Here is a 21,630-nt window from a genome sequence, read left to right as displayed (position 1 = left end):
ATTTTCTAGATATATAGAGATATATTTCAATTAGATAGGCATTCTTCATATCTTTCAAAGACTGCAGAATATGGCATTTAAAATATTTTAATAACTTAGGACTTTTCATGACAAGGAGACACGTCTGCTCCTGGCAGCACCAGCTACTTCAAGAGGAAGATGGGCATCGAAGAGGATCCTTATGGAGTTTGATAGCCATTTGGGCAAGAAACTGCTCTTGCCTGGACTGTTGCATAAACTGGACACAGAGAACCCGCAGAGAGAGGACTGCTGAACTTGCCTAAAGGTGAGATGGTCTTTCGGGGTTCCTGATTCATGAAAGAGTCTGCGAGACATTCTGCAGGACACAGCAGAAAATGACTGAACTGTCTTTGAAATTTCCTGCTTCATGGAAATGTCTCTGGATACCATGGGCCTGTAGGCCGAAGATGGATGCCCCAACGGTACAGAGGAACTTTGGGTGACTGTCCAGGCAGCGAGATGTCTCTGTCATTTCTAGAGTTTTCTTATTTCTTGTTTACTTAGGTAGTATTATATCCTTCTGGAGTCTTTGATGGAGTTGAAGAATGAATAGATAGTTATAGTTTTCCTTAGTTATGATAAGAGATAAAATAGATATAAATATTGTAACTGTAATTCTTACTTGATAACTGTTTTGTTATATGTAATTTTACTATGTTAAAGTTAAAGCCTTTCTTTTTTGTTTAAACAGAAAAAGGGGAAATGATGTGGGAATGGTTTCTTATTAATAAAGAAACTGCCTTGGCCCATTTTATTGGATAGAAAACTAGGTAGGCGGAGTATACAGAAGAGAATTCTGGTTAGAGCAGGAGTCGCCATGATTCTCCCGCTCCAGACAGACGCAGGTTAAGATCCTCCCTGGTAAGCCAGCTCGTGGGCTACACAGAATATTAGAAATGGGTTAGAACAATATGTAAGAGCTAGCCAATAAGAAGCTGGAACTAGGCGGGCCAGGCAGTGTTTGAAAGAATACAGTTTCCGTGTAATTATTTCGGGCATAACCTAGCCATGCGGGCGGCCGGGTGCCGGGGACGCAGCCCCGCCGCTCCTAATGCAACAGGATCACAGGCACGTGCCACCACCTCTGGCTTATTCTGTCTTTGGAGTGGTGCTGAGGATAAAATCCAGGGTTTAGTGTGCCGTGATCATGACATCTATCACTGAGCTACACCCCAAAACTGAAAACTTCTTACAAGGAAACTGGATGAGAACATACTGTGATTAGCTACCATCCCTCACACCTCCGAACATACTGTGACTAGCTACCATCCCTCACACCTCCGAACATACTGTGACTAGTTACCGTCCCTCACACCTCCGAACATACTGTGACTAGCTACTGTCTTCTCACACCTCCGGGAACTTCAAACTGTCATGGGAATGTGTGCCTGCGGGCTAAGGGGGGGAGGGGAACCAGCACACTACTCACCTCTGTGTCTCTGAACCTGTCTTCATAATCCAGTCGGTCCTTCTCGACAGCTGTCAGCTTTAACTTCAAGTTAGAGACCTCGGCCATGAGCTCCAGCTTCTGTGTTTCTAACGAGGTCCTGCTCAGGAGTTCCTGTTAGGATTTCAGAGCAATAGTCACACATCATGACTGCAAAGAGCAACGATTAGGTCTGTGTGTGAAGAGTAACGGCCGCGCACCACACTGCTGACGACCTTCTTCTTAAGGACCTTCTAAACACAGCATCAGGCTGTCGAGAAGATGCAGCTTCTGCTTACACTGCTCAGCCTGATGACAACACTGCTGTGCACGGTGCTTGCTATGTGCCAGGGACTAGGAGACAACCCCTGCAACCACCTCAGGAGGCAGAAAAGCTTCTCAGCCGCACTGATCAAGGTTTCTAGGGACCTGGAAACTGAGGGACTGAGAGGTCACGAGTCTCTCGAGTCGAGTAGGCAGGCAACTGCAGCAGACATGCAACAGAAGCGGTTTTGTTTCATTGTGTTCCATGTGCACTTTGTCCACTGCATCACCACGCTTCTCAATCTACAAGCCCTGTGTGTGCACATGGATGCACACATGTGTGAATTTTTTTTTTTTTTTTTTTTTGCCTAAAAACAAGTCACATGTGGTTTTTATCATCTCACTGTTGGGAATACGAACACAAAAGATCAATTTACAATTCCTGTAACACTGCATTCTCTTCTAGATGTCTAACTTTGTATGTCTGTTTTTAGACTGTAACACTGCATCTGTTCTAATTGTCTAACTTGGTAAATCTGTGCTTTTAGACTCTGCTCCTCCTAGACTCTAAATACACCGTTGGTGGGATTCTGGAATTTACTGCTGCAGACACCAGACAGGAATGTTAGTTTGGCAGGCCCCTCCCCCACCTGCCAGCCCATACCTGCTGCAGCATCTCCTCAGTGGCGTTCAGCTTCTCTCTGTGCTCTTCAAGACAAAACTCCAAATCTCGAATCTTCTCTCCCTGAGCCTCCACTTGGTCTGTCAACACACTCACCTGTCAATTTAAAGCAAAGGACGGCAATGAGTTTGAAAGACTTTGGGTCCCAAAGCATGCTTCATGCCCTAACTGGAACAACAGACCCATCACTCACTGATGTGGGGTGTCCTTTGGGACATGTGTTGCTTTTATTGGTTGCAGATACCAAGAAGCTGCTGAAGGAGAATGACGCTGGAATCCTACCAGTAGGCCACAGCCTTGTGGTGATACATAGATTACTAGAAGTGTGTTAATTTATGATGTTAAGAGCTCGCTAGAAATATGCCTGAACTACTGGCCAAATGTAATTATAGTTTTGGTGTGATTATTTGGGTCTGGGCAGCTGGGAAATGAAGGCGCAGTCTCAGCTTACAACTCATGGTGGTTGAAGACATCCCAGATTTAACAAGATGACAATGGTCTTTCACTTTGTTTTGTGTGGATCAAACCTAGGGCCTTGTGCATGCTAGGTAGGCCCTATGTTGCCTTGTGACTTAAACATTCCTATTCAGTTTAGGAGAAACTTGGTGCGGATCAGAAATATGCACTACTTTACATATTAAAATCACTTCAGTAATAAGAGTCTATAAAAAATGGTAAGAACTAAGGTTAGAGGGCAACAGAGGGAATGAGATCCGCACTTGAAATAGACATTAAGGACCACGCAGATCTCACGCTTCAATAATAAAGGGAGCAAAAACGAGTAAAGAACTCAGATTCTATATAACCTCTTTAAACATCAACGTGGCCAAAGATTTGCTCAGAGCCAGAGCGGGGTGAAGAGCGGTGTACTGTTTCCAGTGTGTAGGATCCTGAGTTCAGCTCCCAGAACCACAAAGGAAAAAGAAAAAGTCTGAGTGCACACAACACACTCAAATGTCCCCAGAAACAGTGGGGTTCATCTCTCGTCCTCCAGGTCCCATGCAGATCTGCAGGGCTCTCCTCAGGAATGACCAGCTGAGTAAACACACTTTGATCTGGTTAGTTCAAAGCATAAAATGAAGACATTTGCTCTGTACTCAGAAACACCATGAGCAAGCAAACAAACATCCCACAGCAGTTCCCAACAGCAGGCTCCACCCGGGCTGCTTTGTTTGGTTCCTGTATCATTTTCAAAGCTGAAAGGTTAACATATATTCAGGCTGAGATTTTTACACTACAGGTATTCACAGATCTGAGTTTCTAGTTCAAATGTATGTAAAGTCAGGTCCGATGGCACGTTTACTACAGGTGCAATGTGCTCAACACATACGTGACTCTACATTGCAAGGACACTACATGTCCTGAGAAGGGAATGGCCTTAAGTAGCACTTGCCTGAAGAACGAGGGATTCCTTGTCATTTTCCAGACGTGCCAGCCTTTCTTGATAGACGTCTCCATTGCCAGGCAGATGTCCGTTTGTCTGAGCAAGAAAATAACATAGATAAGGTCAACTCTTCTTTAGAATTGACATGTTACGAATCAGAAGACTGACATATCTTAAATTGAAAGGGCCTGAATTAAATCAGCACAACTGTCACTTCCATGAATGGAAGATGCGAGGATTAATAATTCTTCAGATAAGTATGACAGGGAAAGTGAGCGTGTACAAACAAGGAAGCATCTGGTCACAACTGCCTGACCTATACCTGTAGCCAGAGACTGCTTGTTTGTTTCCTAGTCGCCCAGACCTGAATAATCACACAGAAACTCTATTCATTCCAACACTGTTTGGCCAATGGTTCAAGCATACTTCTAGCTAGCTCTTACATCTAAAATTAAACCATTTCTACTAATCTAAATTTCACCACGGTAAGGGTTCTGGTGTGTTACTCCTTTGGCAGCTACGTGGTGACTCTTTGACTCCGCCTACTCTCTCTCTATATATCTCTGTTCAGATTTTCTGCCTGGCTTTACTCTGCTAAGCCACTAGCCAAAACAGTTTTAGTCATTATGCAATAAAAGCAACACAGATACAGAAGGACATCCCACATCATACACCAATTCTGAGCAAACAGAAAACAAGTACCCTGCTATGAAAAAATGCTGACCACAGACGACCTGGGGAGGAAAGGATTTCTCTTACTTTATAGTACACCATAGTAGAAGTCAGGACAAGAACGGAACATTAGAGGATTGTTGCCCACTGGTTTGCTCCTCGTGCCCCGATGAGCCTGCTTTCTTATACAACCCAAGACCAACCGCCCAGGAATGCCCTCACCCGCAGTGGGCTGACCCCTCCACATCAGTCATTGATTAGAAATACAGCCCATGGGCCTGTCTACAAGCCGATATGATAATGGAGACCTTTTCTCAGCTGAAGTTCCTCTTCCAAATGTCTTTAGATTGTGCCAAGTTCACAAAAAGCTAGCTAGCGCACACTTTAAAAGTAACTGTCAGGGGCCACAGACACAGCCTTAGGGCATGTAAAGTTCTGAGCAGCCTGCAGAAGACAAGACTCCATCTGTCCCTGAAGGACGCCAGTCACTAAGTTTGAGTGTAAAACAGTGACTATTGTCGGAGCCCGTTTGGGTCCAACACAAACTTCCTAACTTGGCTGGAACGGAGTCGCGAGGAATAATCAGACACAACTTACACGGTCATCTTGGAAAAGGCCAGTTTCTCTGTTTATTGTCCCAACATCTTATATATCCATCCCAAATGAGCGGGAACACACAAAGGCTGTTGCCTTGGTAACCAGGTGCCTGGGCTTTAGTCACGTCTAGCAGTCAGGTAGGCCCTGAATTAGCATCTCTATAAGATAACCTTCAAATTGCATAAGGAAAGAAACCCCAAACATCCTGACCAGTTTCAGTCAACACCTCTTCTCAGGTAATCCACACTTTAACAAAGGAAGCTAGGAGCAAGGCATCCTGGCTTTTGTTAAGGGCAGACAGCTTGTCTGCAGAGCTATGTATCAGCTCAAACCAGGGCAATGGCTTTTGTGGCATATCAGAATATGCGCCCACAGACTATGACCTGTGATGTCCTCCCATTCCTCCAATCCATCCCCGTGATGTGGGAGTGTAGGTGTTGCTTTCTATCTGTTGCTTTCATTGGTTAATTAATAAAGAAACTGCTTGGCCTTTGATAGGCCAGCCCTTAGGTGGGTAGAGTAGACAGAACAGAATGCTGGGAGAAAGAAGCCGAGTCAAGCAGTCACCATGATTCTCCCACTCCAGACAGACACAGGTTAAGATCTTTCCTGGTAAGCCACCTTGTGGTGTTACACAGATTATTAGAAATGGGTTAGATCAATATGTAAGAGCTAGCCAATAAGAGGTTATAACTAATGAGCCAGGCAGTGTTTAAAAGAATACAGTTTTCCATGTAATTATTTCGGGGCATAAGCTAGCCAGGTGGCCGGGAGCTGAGTGGTGGGATGCAGTGGCCCACAGCTCCTACTACATCCCCGGGTTCCACAGGACTGTCAATGCCTGTTGTTGGAGCAGCCGGCAGGGGGGATGTCTGCCAGGATTCTCCCTGCCCACTCAGCTCTCCACTCTCCATGGAGGCTCCCACCTAGGAAGCCTTCAGAAGCTCCCCCACCCTGTCTGACTTAAACACTCAGTCCAAAGTCATTTTCCTATGAAGCCCCGACTCTGTCCTGGAACTCACTATATAGATCAGGCTGGCCTCGAACTCATGGAGAGTCACCTTCCTGTGCATCTCGAGAGCTGGGATGAAAGGTATGTGTCACTATGCCTGACGTTTTCTTCCATTTTTTTCATACCCGAGTCATGAAAGAGCAAGACACATAAAACTGTCACTCTGAAACATAGTAGGGATGTGGTAGTTTGAATGTAATTGGCCTCCATGGGCTCATAGGGATTGGCACTATCAGGAGGTGTGGCCTTGTTGGAGGCAGCGTGTCACTGTGAGGGTGGGCTTTGAAGTCTCATATACGCTCAAGTACATCCAGTGTCTCAGACCACTTCCTGTTGCCTGTGGGAACAAGAAGTTGCTCCTTTTCCAGCACCATGTCTGCCTACATGCCTACCACCATGACAATAAGGGGCTAACCCTCTGAAACTGCTAAGTCCCCCATGGTGTCTCTCCACAGCAACAGAACCTTAAGACAGACTATGAGACACCCCTTTACTCTCCCTCCTTCTTCTCTGTCCTCCCTTCTCTAGGATGCCACTCTGTTGTCCAGAAATACCCTCCTGCTTTAGCCTCCTGGGATCACAGACATGAGACACTATACCCAGCTTGGGGTGTATTCCTTATAATTTCATTTAAATGGTTTATAGCCACATTATATATTTTATCCAGAGAATTCTGTGAATATTCCTATAAATATAACAGAGATAAAAAGCCAAATAGAATCCAACATAGACAGGCAGGGCACCCAGAATCCAATTGAAAAGGCGACCCTTTCAGAGTTAGAATCGGAACAAACACCAACTGTGCTCCCTTCTTCCCCAGGCACATCTGATGTGACATCCATTCTTTCTCCAGAACTGACCTGCATCTATTCTACCTCTCCAGTTTCCTATGTCAGTTCCGGGACTGACAGATGTCATGTGCTGAAAACAAACAAAAATGGGAAAAGGAAGAGGAAGAAAGGGAGGAAGAAGGGGGAGGAGGAGGAAGGGGAAAAGGGAGAAGAAGACGTGCGGGAAGGGGAAGAAAGATGGAAGGATTAAATGTGGGGCATTCCTTCTGAAGATGAAGACATGTTGGATTATGTTTCCCAAGACGCCACAAAAAATTTAAAAGCTAATTTATCAACTGTGCAACGCACATTTAGAGTGGGTGCAATGTTAACACCAGCTGTCCACCACATACCTGCACACTACTGCTGCACAACCCTGTTTACACTGTTAACTCAAGTGCCCAGAATTAACTTACAAGAGTCTGATGGAGTAGTCGGAACGACTTAACAGCCTCTGGGGACCATGAAAATGAAATGTTCCTAACTCCTTGAAGACAGTCTTCTGGAAAGCAGCCAGAACACATGACGTATGTTCTTAATCTATGAAGGTGCAGAGGCAGGGCCTGGACGGCTTTAGTCCTCGTTTTGATTATCACATTATGAAGCATCTGTTTTTAAAATCCAATGCAAGTAATGTCTATAATCACATTTCATTAGATAAAAAAAATGCTTTATGTACGATGAAGTAAGAGGTAGAATTTTCTAGCTTTGTCTCTCTTTAACAGACAGGGTACGGCTCCTTATGTTGACCAGGCTGGCCTCAAACATCTGGGCTCAGGCAGATTTCCTGCCCTAGCATCCTGAGTAGCTCCGACACAGTCACGTGCCACTGAGTCAAAACAAAATGCACCCATTCATTTTTCCTCCTGGGGTTCTGGCTGGGGTCTGAACCCAGGGTCTCACATGAACGCTCATCACAGAGAAGCACTCACATGCTCCACGGCTGAACTCCATCCTGTTCCTTCATTCTGAGAACAAGAGACTCTAGCCAGATTGGCAGCATTCTTTCAGGCCAAATATTATATAGAAATGAAGTATTTCAAAACCAGTCCTCCAAAGTAAAATGCCAAGAACTGACTGAAAATGAGCAGATGAATCAGAAATGTCCTGATGTGGGTAAGTGCTTATAATACTCAAAATCAGCTAGTATTTCTGAGGCATTAATAGTCTCCACAGGAACTCCACAGGAAGTAAAAAGTCTCAGGAATTGCTACATAGAGTGGTAATGTATTTAAGTAGATAAGGAGCTGCTCTGAGGACATGCCCTCTTTCTTCCTGTAACTTCTGTTTAAGAACGCTGGAGCTAAGCCCACGAGGTACCTGTCACCTCTGTCACTCCTTCCCCCAAGTGGCACTCTGTCCTTCCTTCAACAATGATCCACCTTCCCCCAAGTGGCACACCCTGCACTCATAGACGCATCCCCTTTACCCGGACATCTCTCTTTCCCTTTCTTATTCTTTTCTTCAGCCTTCCCTACCGACCTGCATTTGGGTCTGGTCTGTAAAGGTTTCCTCGAATGAAGGGCTCATTCATAAACTCTGCCGCAGAAGCACCCTGCTCAGGGGACGACCCCCACCTCACACAGAGATGGCGCACTGTGAGCGATTCTGTGTCTCACGGGAGCGCTTAGCTAAACGACGGGCGAATGAAGGGACAGTGAGCGAGAAGTGCCCGGTACCCGTGGGTAGAGCACAAGTGAGTAACTGGGCTCGCTCTAGTTCCGCTTCTTTCCGGCTCAGCACTTCTTACTTCAGGGGCTGTGCTGCATTAGTTCAGCTCCTCCCTCAGAAGATCCCCCAACATCGTCTTTCCTCTTTTCCTTCTGGCCAGTCTCACGGGAGCTGAGCTTTCCCTGGCAAAGCTCATTCTCCTCCATCCTCCCTGGAACCTTAGTCTCCTGCTTCCCTTAGCCCTGCAACTGTGGGTTCTGTGCCCACTCCTGCTTACCTCCCGAGCCCCTTGTCTATGTCAACCCATCTTTCATGAGCGGCTCCACTCTTCTTCCTGATAGTGCGTCAATCTCTTCTCCTCATCTAATGGCCTCCCTTTCACGTCCTGTCTTCAACCTCACACATCAGCTTTTTATCACATTCCGCCACTGATGACCAATCACCAAATTTATGTGAGCTGATCGCTGTAACACTACCCTCGGTGTCAACTTCACACATTTAGGAAGACAGTACCTTAATCAACAAATTGCCTATGTAAGACCGGCCTGTGGGGCATTTCCCTTATCATTCTTTGATGTAAGAGGGCCCGGTCCACTGTGGGTGTTACCAACCCTAGGCAGGGGAGGGCTGGCAGCATTAAAAAGGTAGCTGAATATGAGCCAAGAGTAAGCAACTGTCCTCCAGGCTTCCTGACCTGACTTTCTTGGTGGATTGTAATTTGAAAGTACAAACCAAATAAATTCTTTTCTTCCAAAGCTGCTGTTTACTTAGCATCAGAAAGCAAACTAGAATAACCATTTATTTTTCCTAATAGTCTCTTAGTGCAAAATGCTCCTCTATTTCTTTTCATCCTTCCAGAAGGCTTCTAAACTACGATGTACAGCATTAAAAACTGTACTCATTGCAAGCTCCTTACAGATTCCTACATCCAAAGCATCAAAGCCCATCCCAAGTCAATATTTAAGTCTTCTGAAATGCATGCGAGATACCCTTTACACTTTAGTGTGTGACAAGTCTCGCTGACAACTTCAATCCCGCTGCATGAGTCAACAACAGGATGGACAGTATCCTCCGCTGTCACAGATTCACTCGAGAATTTACAGTCAGGTCTTCCTGGAATGATGAGGAGAAACGCCATCTAACAAGTAATGTCTTTCACAGAGTTAGAGACTCCCAGAGCTAGCCAATCATTCTCCGAGCACAACACACAGGTACACACAGGATGAGGGCTTGGCCCACCCCCTTTCATTCCTGTGCAGGAATTCCATTGTGTTACGGGCACAGCAAGCCTAACATGTAGGAGCTGCTGGCATCCAGTCACATGACCGCTTTGCCACAGATCATTTCAGACACATGTAAGAGTTAGAGGGAAATGCTACCACTGTCTGCAGTTTGGTCTCCACAGTTCTCAGCTCACTGGAAGGGGAGCCCTTGCCTGCTTTGTGGCTAATTTCCCCTCTGTCTTGCTCTGTTCTCTTTATTGAATCCCAGACCAGCTAGGACCGGTAGCACACACCTGTCATCACAGTTCTGGAGCCCAGCCAGTCCGGTCCTGAGCCAATGCTCATTTGTCACCAGCCAATTTACATTGATTTTTAAGTACTTTATTAGCATATACTAATTACACATACTAACCGGCTCTGTGTGTGCGCGCACGCTTGTGTGTGTACATTTACCTTTATATTTATACTGGAGTGTATTCACCCTGTCTCCACTCCTCAGCTCCTTCTGCTCAGCTACCCCCGTTTTACTTTCATTTCTTCTTCTGTCTTTTTAACGAGTTTATCTAGTTACTTACAGGAGCATGGGCAGCTCCCCAGAGGCTACACACTGAAGGAAATGGCTCTCCCTCCCCCAGCAACCACTAACTGCAGCAGCTCCTCTGGAAGAGGCACCCTCCCCTCCGCACGAGGGAGTGCTGACATGCCCGATCTTGTGCAGCAATCACAGCTGCTGAGTTCAAGAGTGCCACGGCCACGCCGGCCCTGAAGACACATTCTACACCACTCCACCCTTCTCCAGCTCTTACTTCTTCTCCCACCCTCTTCCAAAATGTCCCCTGAGCCTGGCAGAGTATTTGGATTTTTGAGTGCACACAGTATGATTCATCTTTCAGTGGTGGTGCGGTTAGGAGGACAACTCCAGCAACTGGAGATGCTCTGCCTTTGAAAACAGATAGTGCCTGTTTGTGAGGCTTGACATTTGTTCTAGGGGTGTCTTACTCAGAGACGTAAAGATCCAGGTGTGCTGGGGGGGGGGTACCTTAGTGTTCTGAAACTCACCACTCCCTGGCACACCGCTCAGGCTATTCCTACTTCCTGTGTCTTTGCGGTCAGCACACACGGAGGAAGGAATTCATTACTGGCAAAGGACTTTCTCCTCACTCACACCCAAAGGCCCCCGGTGGCAGCCATGGCTCAAGAGGACCTGTCGATAACCGACTTGTGCCCAGAACACTTTCTGTAACGTGCTTAATCTAATCTGTGAAAGCGTTTCTGAAGAATGAGGGTGGAGCTTAGTGATAGAGAACTTGCCAAGTGCACACGGCTCTGGATTCCATGGCCAGAAATACAAACAGAATTGCTGGTGGCCAGGGAGATGGATCGGCAGGTAGCACGAGGCCGGCAGTCAGATTCCCAGAACCTCCACAAATGCTGCGTGAGCACAGCAGCCGGCCAGTCACTCCAGGGCTGGAAGGTAGGATGTGAGACAGAGGATCCCCAGGGCAAGTAGGCTGGTAAGACTGGCTGACCTGGTAAGCTCTGGGTTCAAGTGGGAGACCCTGACTCAATGCACCAGGCAGAAAGTGATCAAGGCAGATACTGAATATCAAACCCAGGCCCCCATACATACACACAAGCAACCATGTGCACACTCATACTCTGGTTTCCACACACACATAAACATGCATATATGCACACACAGAATATTTTCTGCACAATGATAAAAGCAGTAGTGATAATGGAGATGCCTAAATTTAGGTTACAAGTTAGAGCATGGCTCTTTGGGAAACAGCCAGGGGTGGAGTCACTGACCACCAAGCCGGTTAGGAATGTGCCGGCTGCTCACACCAGCTGGAAGACTCTGTCTTTGGCCACCATCTTAGTCCTTTCATATTCCGGGGCTCATCCAGAAGCTGTGTTCTGAGCGACGCTTTTGCCACCTCGTCTGAAGTCATAGGGCTCCGTTCTTTCTCCTGCTGAGGTTTGTCCTCACACCCACCATGTTCTTAGTTCCTCTCCACTGACCATGCTTATAGCATGTGTCTTCCAGTCTTCCCAAAGGGATGTCAGCACCAGGACTCAGGGAAATAGGTTTCCACTGTGCTCCCCACGCCCCGAGCAGCGCCGAGTGCAGAGGGCACTGGATAACTGTAACGAGAGCTGCTCCACACACGACAAAGCGCGCTGTGCTTTTTTTTTTTAAGACGGGAAGGGGCTCAGGGTGTCCTGCCGGGTGGATGGCTGTTTGTGGTTTTTGTTTTAAGTTATAGTCTGTCCTCATATTTGACATTTTAACTTGAAGAATCCAGAAAATGACAAATACTTTACAGAACTAACAGATTCCATTGCGTCAATAACATTCCAACAGTAACAAAATACAGTACCCGTGGATCGAGAGAGCATAGAGTTTTCATTTTCGACTTATTCAGGCCTAACTCACTCTGCCTGTTCCTTCGTCCATCCCAAACCTTCCAAACCAAGTCAATGCTTTCTCAGGAACATGGAGAGGAAGGAAGGAAGGAAGGAAGGAAGGGAGGGAGGGAGGGAGGGAGGGAGGGAGGGAGGGAGGGAGGGTAGGAGATGGGAAGGGGAGGGAGGGAAGGAAGGAAAGAGAGAAGAAGGAAGGAGAGAAAGAGAGAGAGGGAGGGAGGGAGGATGCAGTCTGCGCCAGTGTGGACGCGCTTAGCCCTCCTGCACTGTACGCTTCAAACGGCTAAAATGGTGATTCTGTAACTAAATAAAACCACCCTTGAGATAAAAGTCAGTGTCACGGGGCTGAAGAACACAACGCCACAGGGTCGGTTTCAAGTGTCCCCACCTCCAGGCTGGTGGTGCTATCCAGAAGGATGTGGAATTTTTTAGACTTGGAACCTCACTGGAAGAAGTGGAACCCTGGAGGAGGACCTGGAGTCCTGTAACCCAGCCCCACTTCCTGTCATCCCTCTGCTTCCTAGCAGCTGACCATGTGACCAGCAGCCTCACACCCCCATCGCCACGGGTTTCACACCAGTGCACTGGATCCCTTCATAAATCCCGAGCTAAAATAAACCCTCCGTCTTTAAGTTGTTACTGTGAAGTAGTCTGTTACAGCAAGAGAGGTATCAGAGACACAAAAAATCCTGGCAAATCCCCAACCGCAAAGGAGAAATGGGCCCAGTAACAAGTAAAGGAAGTTGCTGCCTGTGAGAGGAAGGCAGTGATGGGCGAACCTGAAAACTAAGATGGGTTTAACTCCTAGACGGGTCTCTTAAGCTCTGTGTCTCCACGTCCTCACGGGTAAAGGGAACTGTAGATAACAAGGGCGGGGCACTCCTCCCTGAGCCTGGCAGGCAGCGTAGTTCTCACAAACTGAGAACCTCATAGGCTGCCTTCCCACAGAGGGAAAGAAACTGGCTCCACCATAAGGAACCCTTACTGATCATCCTAGCAGTTCACTTGCAAAGGTTCCCATGGTACTTTACAGTCACTCGTTAATGACTCCAATTAAGCAATTACTGCCTTCTTCACGCCCAGCAGCGGCCAGCTTGGGAGTCCATGTCCTCTAAGAGACACTAATCTTCGCATTAGTGCAGTGGGCATCTGCGCCCGTAATTATCACTGCCGGGTCTGCAGCACCTCTGCTTTCCCGAAGAATCCAGGTTACCCCTTTACTAATTGCTGAAGCCTCCCAATTATCTCACATAATTGGCAGCTGGATACCTGCCTGTAACGTCAGCTCTCAGGAGGGGGAATGAGAACCCGAGGCCTGCCTGGGGGCACCCAGGCTCGAGCACACACACAAAGGGAGCTGGATAACAGAAAACACGTGCTAATAGAAGCAACACGGTGTGTGAGCACGGGTCTGTCTTGTGTTTCTCCAACTCTATGCTCAAGAGTGAAGACCTGTATGATCCAGCACTCAGTCTCCTGTAGCTGGTGTGTGTGTGTGTGGGGGGGAATCTATCCAATAAGAAACTTGCTCAGTTCCTGAGGCAGAACAGAATCCCATTATAACATGAAACATTACAGTGTGATACACAACCATTACTAATGGAGGATTGTATGTCTATCAAGCCCTAGATTTTTTTCTTCTCAAGACATGGTTTCTCTGTGTAGCCCTGGCTGTCCTGGGACTTGATCTGCAGACCAGCCAGCTGGCCTCAAACTCAGAGATCCGCCTGCCTTTGCCTCCCTAGTGCTGCAATCAAAGGGGTGCACCACCCCTGACCAGCCAGCCAACCCCCAGATTCAAGGCAGCAAATAGAAGAACGTATCTGAGCCAAGCACATCGTTTCTCTTTATCTTAGGTCTAACTTGCCCTGGAATATTCTCACAATGCTTTCCCTAACTCAGGCATCTGAGGATCAGGACCCCGCACGGAACAGCAGGTACAGCAGTGGACTGCTGGGAGAGAGAGTCTCACGCTTTTGCTGTTTTGGTTACGAGGCAATCTCACAGTCGGTAGAAGCTACAAAAATTCCGTTTTCAAGGAAATAAGCGAAATACTAATTTAATGTCTGCAAATCGAGGATTCTAACCTGTGAGGCAGAACATCGAAATGAGGCATTACCGGCCAGCTTCTAACACGTTAAGCAATCATCACATAGCCCTATATTATTTCTACATTTCAAAAATAAAAATAGCAATCCCAAGTCACATTTTTTTAAAGGGTAAAAATGCAAATGTGTATAATTGAGACTTCATCTGTGAGATGTGCTCTCTCTGGACCGCTGGGCTAGTCTTGCCGGCTGGTCTCAGAGTCTGTGGAATTCCAGTGGCCAGCCTCCTGCTCTCCACAAGGCCCCTCTTTTCATGTGGGCCTGGGGATGTTTTCTCAGACCTCGGCAAACAAGGCCCTCTTAAGCCCGAGTCCTGTAAGTGATCTTAGTCACCTGTGTTACACAGCAGCACACAGAGACACCCCAGCTAACATTAAAGCAACTGTCCTGGGGCTTCTGGGAACCCCTCAAGAGTACTACCCACAATCACAGTAACCATGTCAGCAGAGTCCTCAAGATGAGGTGACCAGTGCAGAGTGGAGGCTGGAGGAGCACCTCCACTGCACCCCGGGGTGGCCAGTGCAGAGGAGAGGCGAGAGGGGCACCTCCACTGCACCCCGGGGTGGCCAGTGCAGAGGGGAGGCTGTAGGGGCACCTCCACTGACCCCGGGGTGGCCAGTGCAGAGGGGAGGCTGTAGGGGCACCTCCACTGTACCCCGGGGTGGCCAGTGCAGAGGAGAGGCGAGAGGGGCACCTCCACTGCACCCCGGGGTGGCCAGTGCAGAGGGGAGGTGGGAGGGGCACCTCCACTGCACCGCAGGCAGAGTATTGTTAACACTGCCTGCAGGTCTTAACAATACCACTGAGGACCAACCCCTCTCCCTCCTCAGATCTCAGAAACACTCAACAAACCAACAGGCATGTGTTAACAGAAGTGCTTTGAACACAAGTCAATTATCTACAGGTCTTCTTAGCCATGGCTGCCACCAACGGCCTCCGGGTGTGAGGAGAAAATCCTGTGCCAGTAATAAATTCCTTTCTCACTGTGTGCTGAACTAAAGACACAGGAAGCAGGAAGAGTCTGAGCATGTGCCAGGAACAACGAGCTTCAGAGCACTAAGCTACTCCCAAAGAAAGCAGCAAACCTGAACTCTTATCCTTGCAAAGTCTCTCCCAGGGCAAGTGTCAAGTCCCATGCAGGCAACATCTGTTTCTACAAGTGAACCGTCTCTGACTCCTCTAATCCTGAAAGATGGTTTCACTGGTACACACTGGACGGAACCAAGACTGCCAGGCTCAGGTCTGGACTGGCTAGGGCTCCAGAATCTGTGCAACGCTGTATGAAATGTTTTGGCAATGGGTGCATTCCGACTCTCAGACCCAGCAGCTCTGTCCTCCAGTTTGCCAGACAAACCTCAGTCCTTTCATGCAGTCTTCACTAGTTTATAACAATGCGACCAAGTCACAAGCGTGTGCATGCACGATGTCACCCTCCTTATCTTCTCATGGGCACCTGTCTTTGTGCTGGTCTTTAGACTCCCTGACTCAGCATGTACCAGACGTGGTATTTACCATGGTGTCCACATCAGCAGTGCAGGGGAGGATGTCTAGAAAGAGAACTCACCTTTCACATAGGACTCCCATTTCAAGCCAGAGTAAGAGTTAACAGAAGCGGAGGTGACATATGGTCACAACCCACTAGATGGCACTTTCCCTCAATTATAGCTACAAACCTTTACTGCTTTCTCAAGAGTTCACTAACTGCACTTCCTGTTTGGAATAGCCACTGAGTTCCTCACAGGAGGAGAGAGCACCTGCTCCTGCAAGGTTCTCCTCCTCACAGAAACATTAGTTTCAAGACATTACCAGGACATCTGAATAGCCTAAAAGCCAGTCGACTTTCAGAGGTGGACCTGGGCAACTATTGGCACCTGTGCACTTCAGTGCCTTTTCGAAAATCATCTTTAGGGACTGGAGAGATGGGAGGTTAAGAGTTACATGACCTGCCTTCTCAGAGGATGGTTCGATTTTCAGCACCCACAAGGTGACTCACACACACACACACACACACACACAATCTGATACTTTCTTCTGGGCTTACAGGCAATTGCATAAACTTAGTACACAGACATATATGCAGGCAAAATATTCACACCCATAAAATGAAATAGGGGAATTTTTAAGCTATCTTTAGCGGTAAGAGGCATTTGGTCTTAGATTCTGCCTTGCAAGGTTTTTTATTATTATTATTTTGTTTTTGTTTTGTTTTCTGTTGTTTGATCGGCTAGTCCACGCTCTGGGTTTTGGATACACACAGAAGATGGCAGCGCAGAGACGGAAAGTGCAGAAGCCTACCATCTGACTCTGGAGCCACTCGACAAGCGTCTCTGCCGTTGAGTCTGGGATCTGGCACCTCAGCCCTTCCTTCTCATCTGTTTCCATCATCTCCAACAGTCCACGCAGGTCTTCCACGAGGTGTAAAGCTCGCAAGCTGCCCATGAACGGAGACGTGGGAGACTGGCAATCAAAAATCCCATTGGAATATTCCAAGGCTTTGGAACCTGGTTTTGGAAAGAAACCAGAAAGAGCAATCGGATTTATGGTAGGTAAAATACGACACCTGAAAAAGATAAACCAGTCTGGTCACCAGCAGTGATCACAACGAACAGGGAAAGGACAAAATAATTCAATCATGTAAACCTCTCCAAATATTACACAGTTGAAAAACTGTCATTGCCAGGAAATATGAATGGTGCGATGCCTAACAAAAAGGCCAGCTGCGGGGACAGAGGAGAAGGAACACAGGCTCAGGAGGAGGTAAGAACGAGGTGGATGACCAGTTTAGGTGGACTAAAGACACGACGTCTTGGAGTTCCCTGAAGCTGAGTATGTGTGTAAGAGGTAATGCTCAATGAGCTGCATGTTCCTCCGTGTGTGTGAGTGCCTGTGTATAAGCGTGTCCTCGGTCATTCTGTTTATAGCCCCAGCACCAAACTTCTAGTCAACATTAGTTTTCAAAATCGGTGTTCTAGCCACATGAGTGCACCTTTAATCCCAGTTCTAGGGAAGCAGAGGCAGACAGAGCTCTGTAATTAAGAAGCCACACTGGTCTACATAGCGAGTTCCAGGTCAGCCGGACTACACAGAAAGACCCTGTCCCAGAAAAAAAGTATGGTGGTCTGTAATTCCAGTATGTGGGAGGCCTGTAGCTTGATGAGAAGCCTGGGTGGGGGTGGAAAGTGAGATTTAACATCTGCTGTAAAATGTCAGAATTAACTGGTAGAGTTGGAGAAGCAGGACAAAGGGGAAAACCTGGGGGTCCGAGGAGCACTCAAGAGAGCCAGTAGAGAGGGAGCAGGGGACGGTTACCTGCGATGATCCCGTCCATCTGCTCCAGCGCCGCGGCCAGCATGTCACTAGCGTCGGTCATCATCGTTCTGTCTGTCAGGGGCAAACTCCAGCTTTATCTGGGGAGGACGGAAGACCACGGAGTTAGCGCTGCACACTGTAAGCGACACATGCCAGGTTAGCAATCACAGGATGTCAGAAGCAGCGTGGAGCTGAATGAACTGGAGCCCTAAATCACCTGCACACCAGCACCCGTGTCTCCACCAGGTCATAAGAAGATTGGGATCGTCCACTCGAGGTTGCTCAGAGTCCAGCATAGAGCTGGGAGCAAAGTGTGGAGACAAAGTGTTTGCCTAATGTGCAAGGCTTTGGGTTCAGTTCCCCCAAACTGCACAACGTAGTCTGGGAGGATGGTATCCACACCACCCTTCAGAGTTCCAGGTCCCTGTGAAGAACACAGGGGTACTACAGAAGGCTGCTGAGGCCAGGAGGGTGCAGACAGACTGAAGGACACAGTGTATTATGGAAAGCTGCTGAGGGTCAGGAGGGTGCAGACTCCCCTGGATATTCAAGTTCCTTATATAAACCTGCACAGTATTTGTACAGAGGACTCTGAAGTATCTCAAGATTACTTAACAGTATTTAACCCAATAAAAGTGCCTTGTAACTAGATGGTACCCTACATTCTTTGTGGGTCAAATGATAAGAAACCAAGTCTGCACATCATCAGTAGGAATGTGTCTTTTCTAAGTACTTCTGATCTGCAGTGAATTACCTGTACTGCAATACACACACACACACACACACACACACACACACACACACACACTTTTTAACATGCCAATAAGTACCATGTACTGAGTGGGTGTAGCAGCTCCCCACTGTGTACATAAATCATCCACAGACCTTGGATTTTGTTTCTGTTTCACGGTACTACGGCTCAAACCCAGGGCTGGGTGTGCCAGGCAAACACGCTTGACTGAGCTACAGCCCCATTAGCTGAAACTTTTAACCACCACAAGCACTCAGTAAAATGAGTTAGCTTTTCCGTTTTATAAAAGAGGACTGATAGTGTTTGTGGAAAACAAATAGAGCAGTTTTAACAAAGATCTGAGTGCCGTCCACTGCAGGCTGCATTTCTGTCTATCTGGTCGCACCTCGACGGGAAACTTACTCTGAAGTGGCATCACCGTCTACCACGTCTTACGGGTGGGTTATCTACTGAGTCGGGTCTCACGATGAAGCCCCACCTAGCCCGGAACTGGCAATGCCTGGCCTCTAACTCAGAGATCCTCCCACCCCTGTCTCTCGAGCACTGGGGAAGGTGCATGCCCATGGTTTCACGGGCTAAAAGATCAAGAGAAAGCGCGTTTATCAGAGCACTGGCCAGCAGCAGAATGGTCACTACACGTGATTCTCACATTCTTTGCGGCATTTTTGGTGCCAGCACCCACACAGATTCTCCCAGCAGGCCGAGATGAAGCTGCCGTCATGCTGTAGACACTGTGGTGGAGTAAACACTGAAGAAGTGAAGGGCATGCCGCTCAAGGGAGACCTTTGCCCTCTGTTTCCAAGCACCCAGACCTCATGCACCGCTCTGTGTTCATAACGATATTTATAGGTCTGCTATCAGCTTCAGAATCAGCTATCTACGGTCCCCTCTTTCTAACAAAATTCCGCACAGCTCTGAAATGCTATTTTTTGTTTTATTACTAACTTACAATAAAAACAAGTATTTATTTGATAGGCAAAATACTTCAAAATTCTGACATACCATATTCAGATTTATAATTTTAAGAACTCTACAATCTTGCTCACTTCAGAAGGTATAAAACTTCACTATCATTTTATGTGAAAATAATTAGCACAGTAATACCCAAGTACATGCATACAGCCAAGGAGAAACCAAGGCATAAATAAATAAGCTACATTATAAACCTAAAGGTTTTTTTTTTAAGGTTAGAGACTTGAGCTTTGCACTTTTTTTAATTTATTTATTAAAGATTTCTGTCTCTTTCCCACCACCACCTCCCATTTCCCGCCTCCTTCCCCAATCAAGTCCCCCTCCCTCGTCAGCCCCAAAGAGCAGTCAGGGTTCCCTGCCCTGTGGGAAGTCCAAGGACCACCCACCTCCATCCAGGTCTAGTAAGGTGAGCATCCAAACTGCCTAGGCTCCCACAAAGCCAGTACATGCAGTAGGATCAAAAACCCGTTGCCATTGAGTTTACTCATGTGGCCAGGTGTGGTGGCATTTGTCTTTAATCCCAGAGGCAGGCAATCTCTGAGATCAAGGCCAGCCTGGAAACCCTGCCTCAAAACAAACAAGCAAACAAATAAACAAATAAATAAAACTTATTCATAGCCTTGGGTGGGCACAGACAACAGAGGTGCTGGACAAGCTTAACAATGACACAGCTAGAAAACTCAAATGTTACAACTCAGAGCAGAAAGGATTAAGCAGAAGGGTGTGTGCACGCCCTAAGCTTCAAAATTAAGTGGGCTGCATTCCTTTTCCTTTTAAAAAATAGAATACATACACACACACACACACACACAACTGGCCATCTTTTAAATTGAAAGTCCCTCCAAGCTTCCCCCTTTATCCTACTCCATCTACACATTCTCTCTCTCTCTCTCTCTCTCTCTCTCTCTCTCTCTCTCTCTCTCTCTCTCTCGTATGTACATACAAGACAGAAACACACATGAGGCTCGCTCCCCTATAAATGTGGGAATACTAGTTCAACAATAACAACCAAAATAAACAAAACAAAAAACAAAATTAATGCCTACATCAGAAAAACATGCTCACCAAAATCAATCAAAAAATAACGATAAGAAAAAGAAAAACGGCCACCGTCTCACTGAGCCAGAAGAACAGACGCACATCTTTGAGAGCAGTTCCATCTGTATGGACACAGCAGCGTTTGGGGCTGGGAACCACAGCTCCGGGCTGGGTGCTGTCTAACAAGCATGAGCCCTGAGTTTGAGAGGCAGCAGCACAAGAACAAAGCTAGGCAAAGCAACAACCCAGTGCTTTCCCCAGGGTGGTAGGGAAGGGAGCCCACCGGGTGCTGTGACACGGAGAGCTGAGACCTCCGGACCACAGCTGTCAAGATGGTGAAGGGTCAGCTTTTTACAAGTTTCCAATTCACGAAACCCATCCCTTCGTTAATAATAAAATGTGGCATAGTAAATATCTATACATGTTTATTCTTTACAGGAACAAAGGAACAACCCAGCACTCCTCACAATGAGGAGGGATAAACTGTTACACACGACCAGGACAGTGTGACGTGAGGGTGTGAACAGTCTGACAGCAGTGTGACGTGGACAGCCAAGGAGTAAACACAAAGGCTCCCAAACTCTCGGCAAAGCATTTTACAAAGGTTAAGGCAATTAAACAGACCTACGTAATTATGTGTGTATGTGTGTGTTAACTAATATGTATACTGCAAATATGTATCAATTATATATACATACATATATTAGAAATAAATACACAGTCCACTTATGTAAAAGGAAAAAGAAGGTTAAGACTACTGGATAGTAAAATGACTATTATATTACTAAAATTATCAATGGGGAATCCACTTCTGGTCATTGGCAGGCTGATTATGTTGAGCGAACTGGATGCTAAATGAAATATAGAAACAGCTCTGAAGAAAGTAAAGAGAATCTAAAAGTAGGCTGGACTGGGCAAAGGGAGCTCCTACCACAGTGAGATTCCTAAGCTCCCTGTGGGCGTGCCTAGTCATACTCCACCCACCATCCCCACTGCAGTAAAAACAGTGTGGTCTGGAAATGTAGGGCAGTGGGGGAGGAGGGCGGGGAGACAGAAAGACAGGTATGCAGAGGTGGGGGTGGGGAGTGAGGAGTAAGGGGAGCCAGCTGGCTCAAACTGGTCCTCCTGACTGCCTCCAGGGTAGCTGGGACTACAGATGTAGGCCACTATACCTGCCAGGTAGAGTTAACAGTGGTAACAGTTAGTTTGCCAAGAAGTCATAATGAGTAGAGATGTTTTT

General features: G+C 47.1%; 1 protein-coding gene across 15 annotated transcripts in view; it reads right to left on the bottom strand.

Annotated features, from left to right (window-relative positions):
* The window catches only part of Ppfibp1 (PPFIA binding protein 1), a 141,799-nt gene that overhangs the window by 38,289 nt on the left and 81,880 nt on the right, over positions 1-21,630 (bottom strand). For all 15 annotated transcript variants that reach the window (XM_050164660.1, XM_050164657.1, XM_050164665.1 and 12 more), the window contains 5 exons: positions 17,630-17,727; positions 16,616-16,821; positions 3,787-3,873; positions 2,376-2,489; positions 1,451-1,582 (listed from right to left, as the gene is read on the bottom strand). In XM_050164660.1, the coding sequence (XP_050020617.1) occupies positions 1,451-1,582; positions 2,376-2,489; positions 3,787-3,873; positions 16,616-16,821; positions 17,630-17,693 (603 nt within the window). In that variant the 5' untranslated portion in view covers positions 17,694-17,727. The remainder of the gene's footprint in view (positions 1-1,450; positions 1,583-2,375; positions 2,490-3,786; positions 3,874-16,615; positions 16,822-17,629; positions 17,728-21,630) is intronic.

Source organism: Alexandromys fortis, unplaced genomic scaffold, assembly GCF_014885135.2.
Source record: "Alexandromys fortis isolate MF-2015 unplaced genomic scaffold, M_Fortis_MF-2015_v1.1 scaffold_153, whole genome shotgun sequence".
NCBI lineage: Eukaryota > Metazoa > Chordata > Mammalia > Rodentia > Cricetidae > Alexandromys > Alexandromys fortis.
This window is presented reverse-complemented; position numbering and strand designations above follow the sequence as displayed.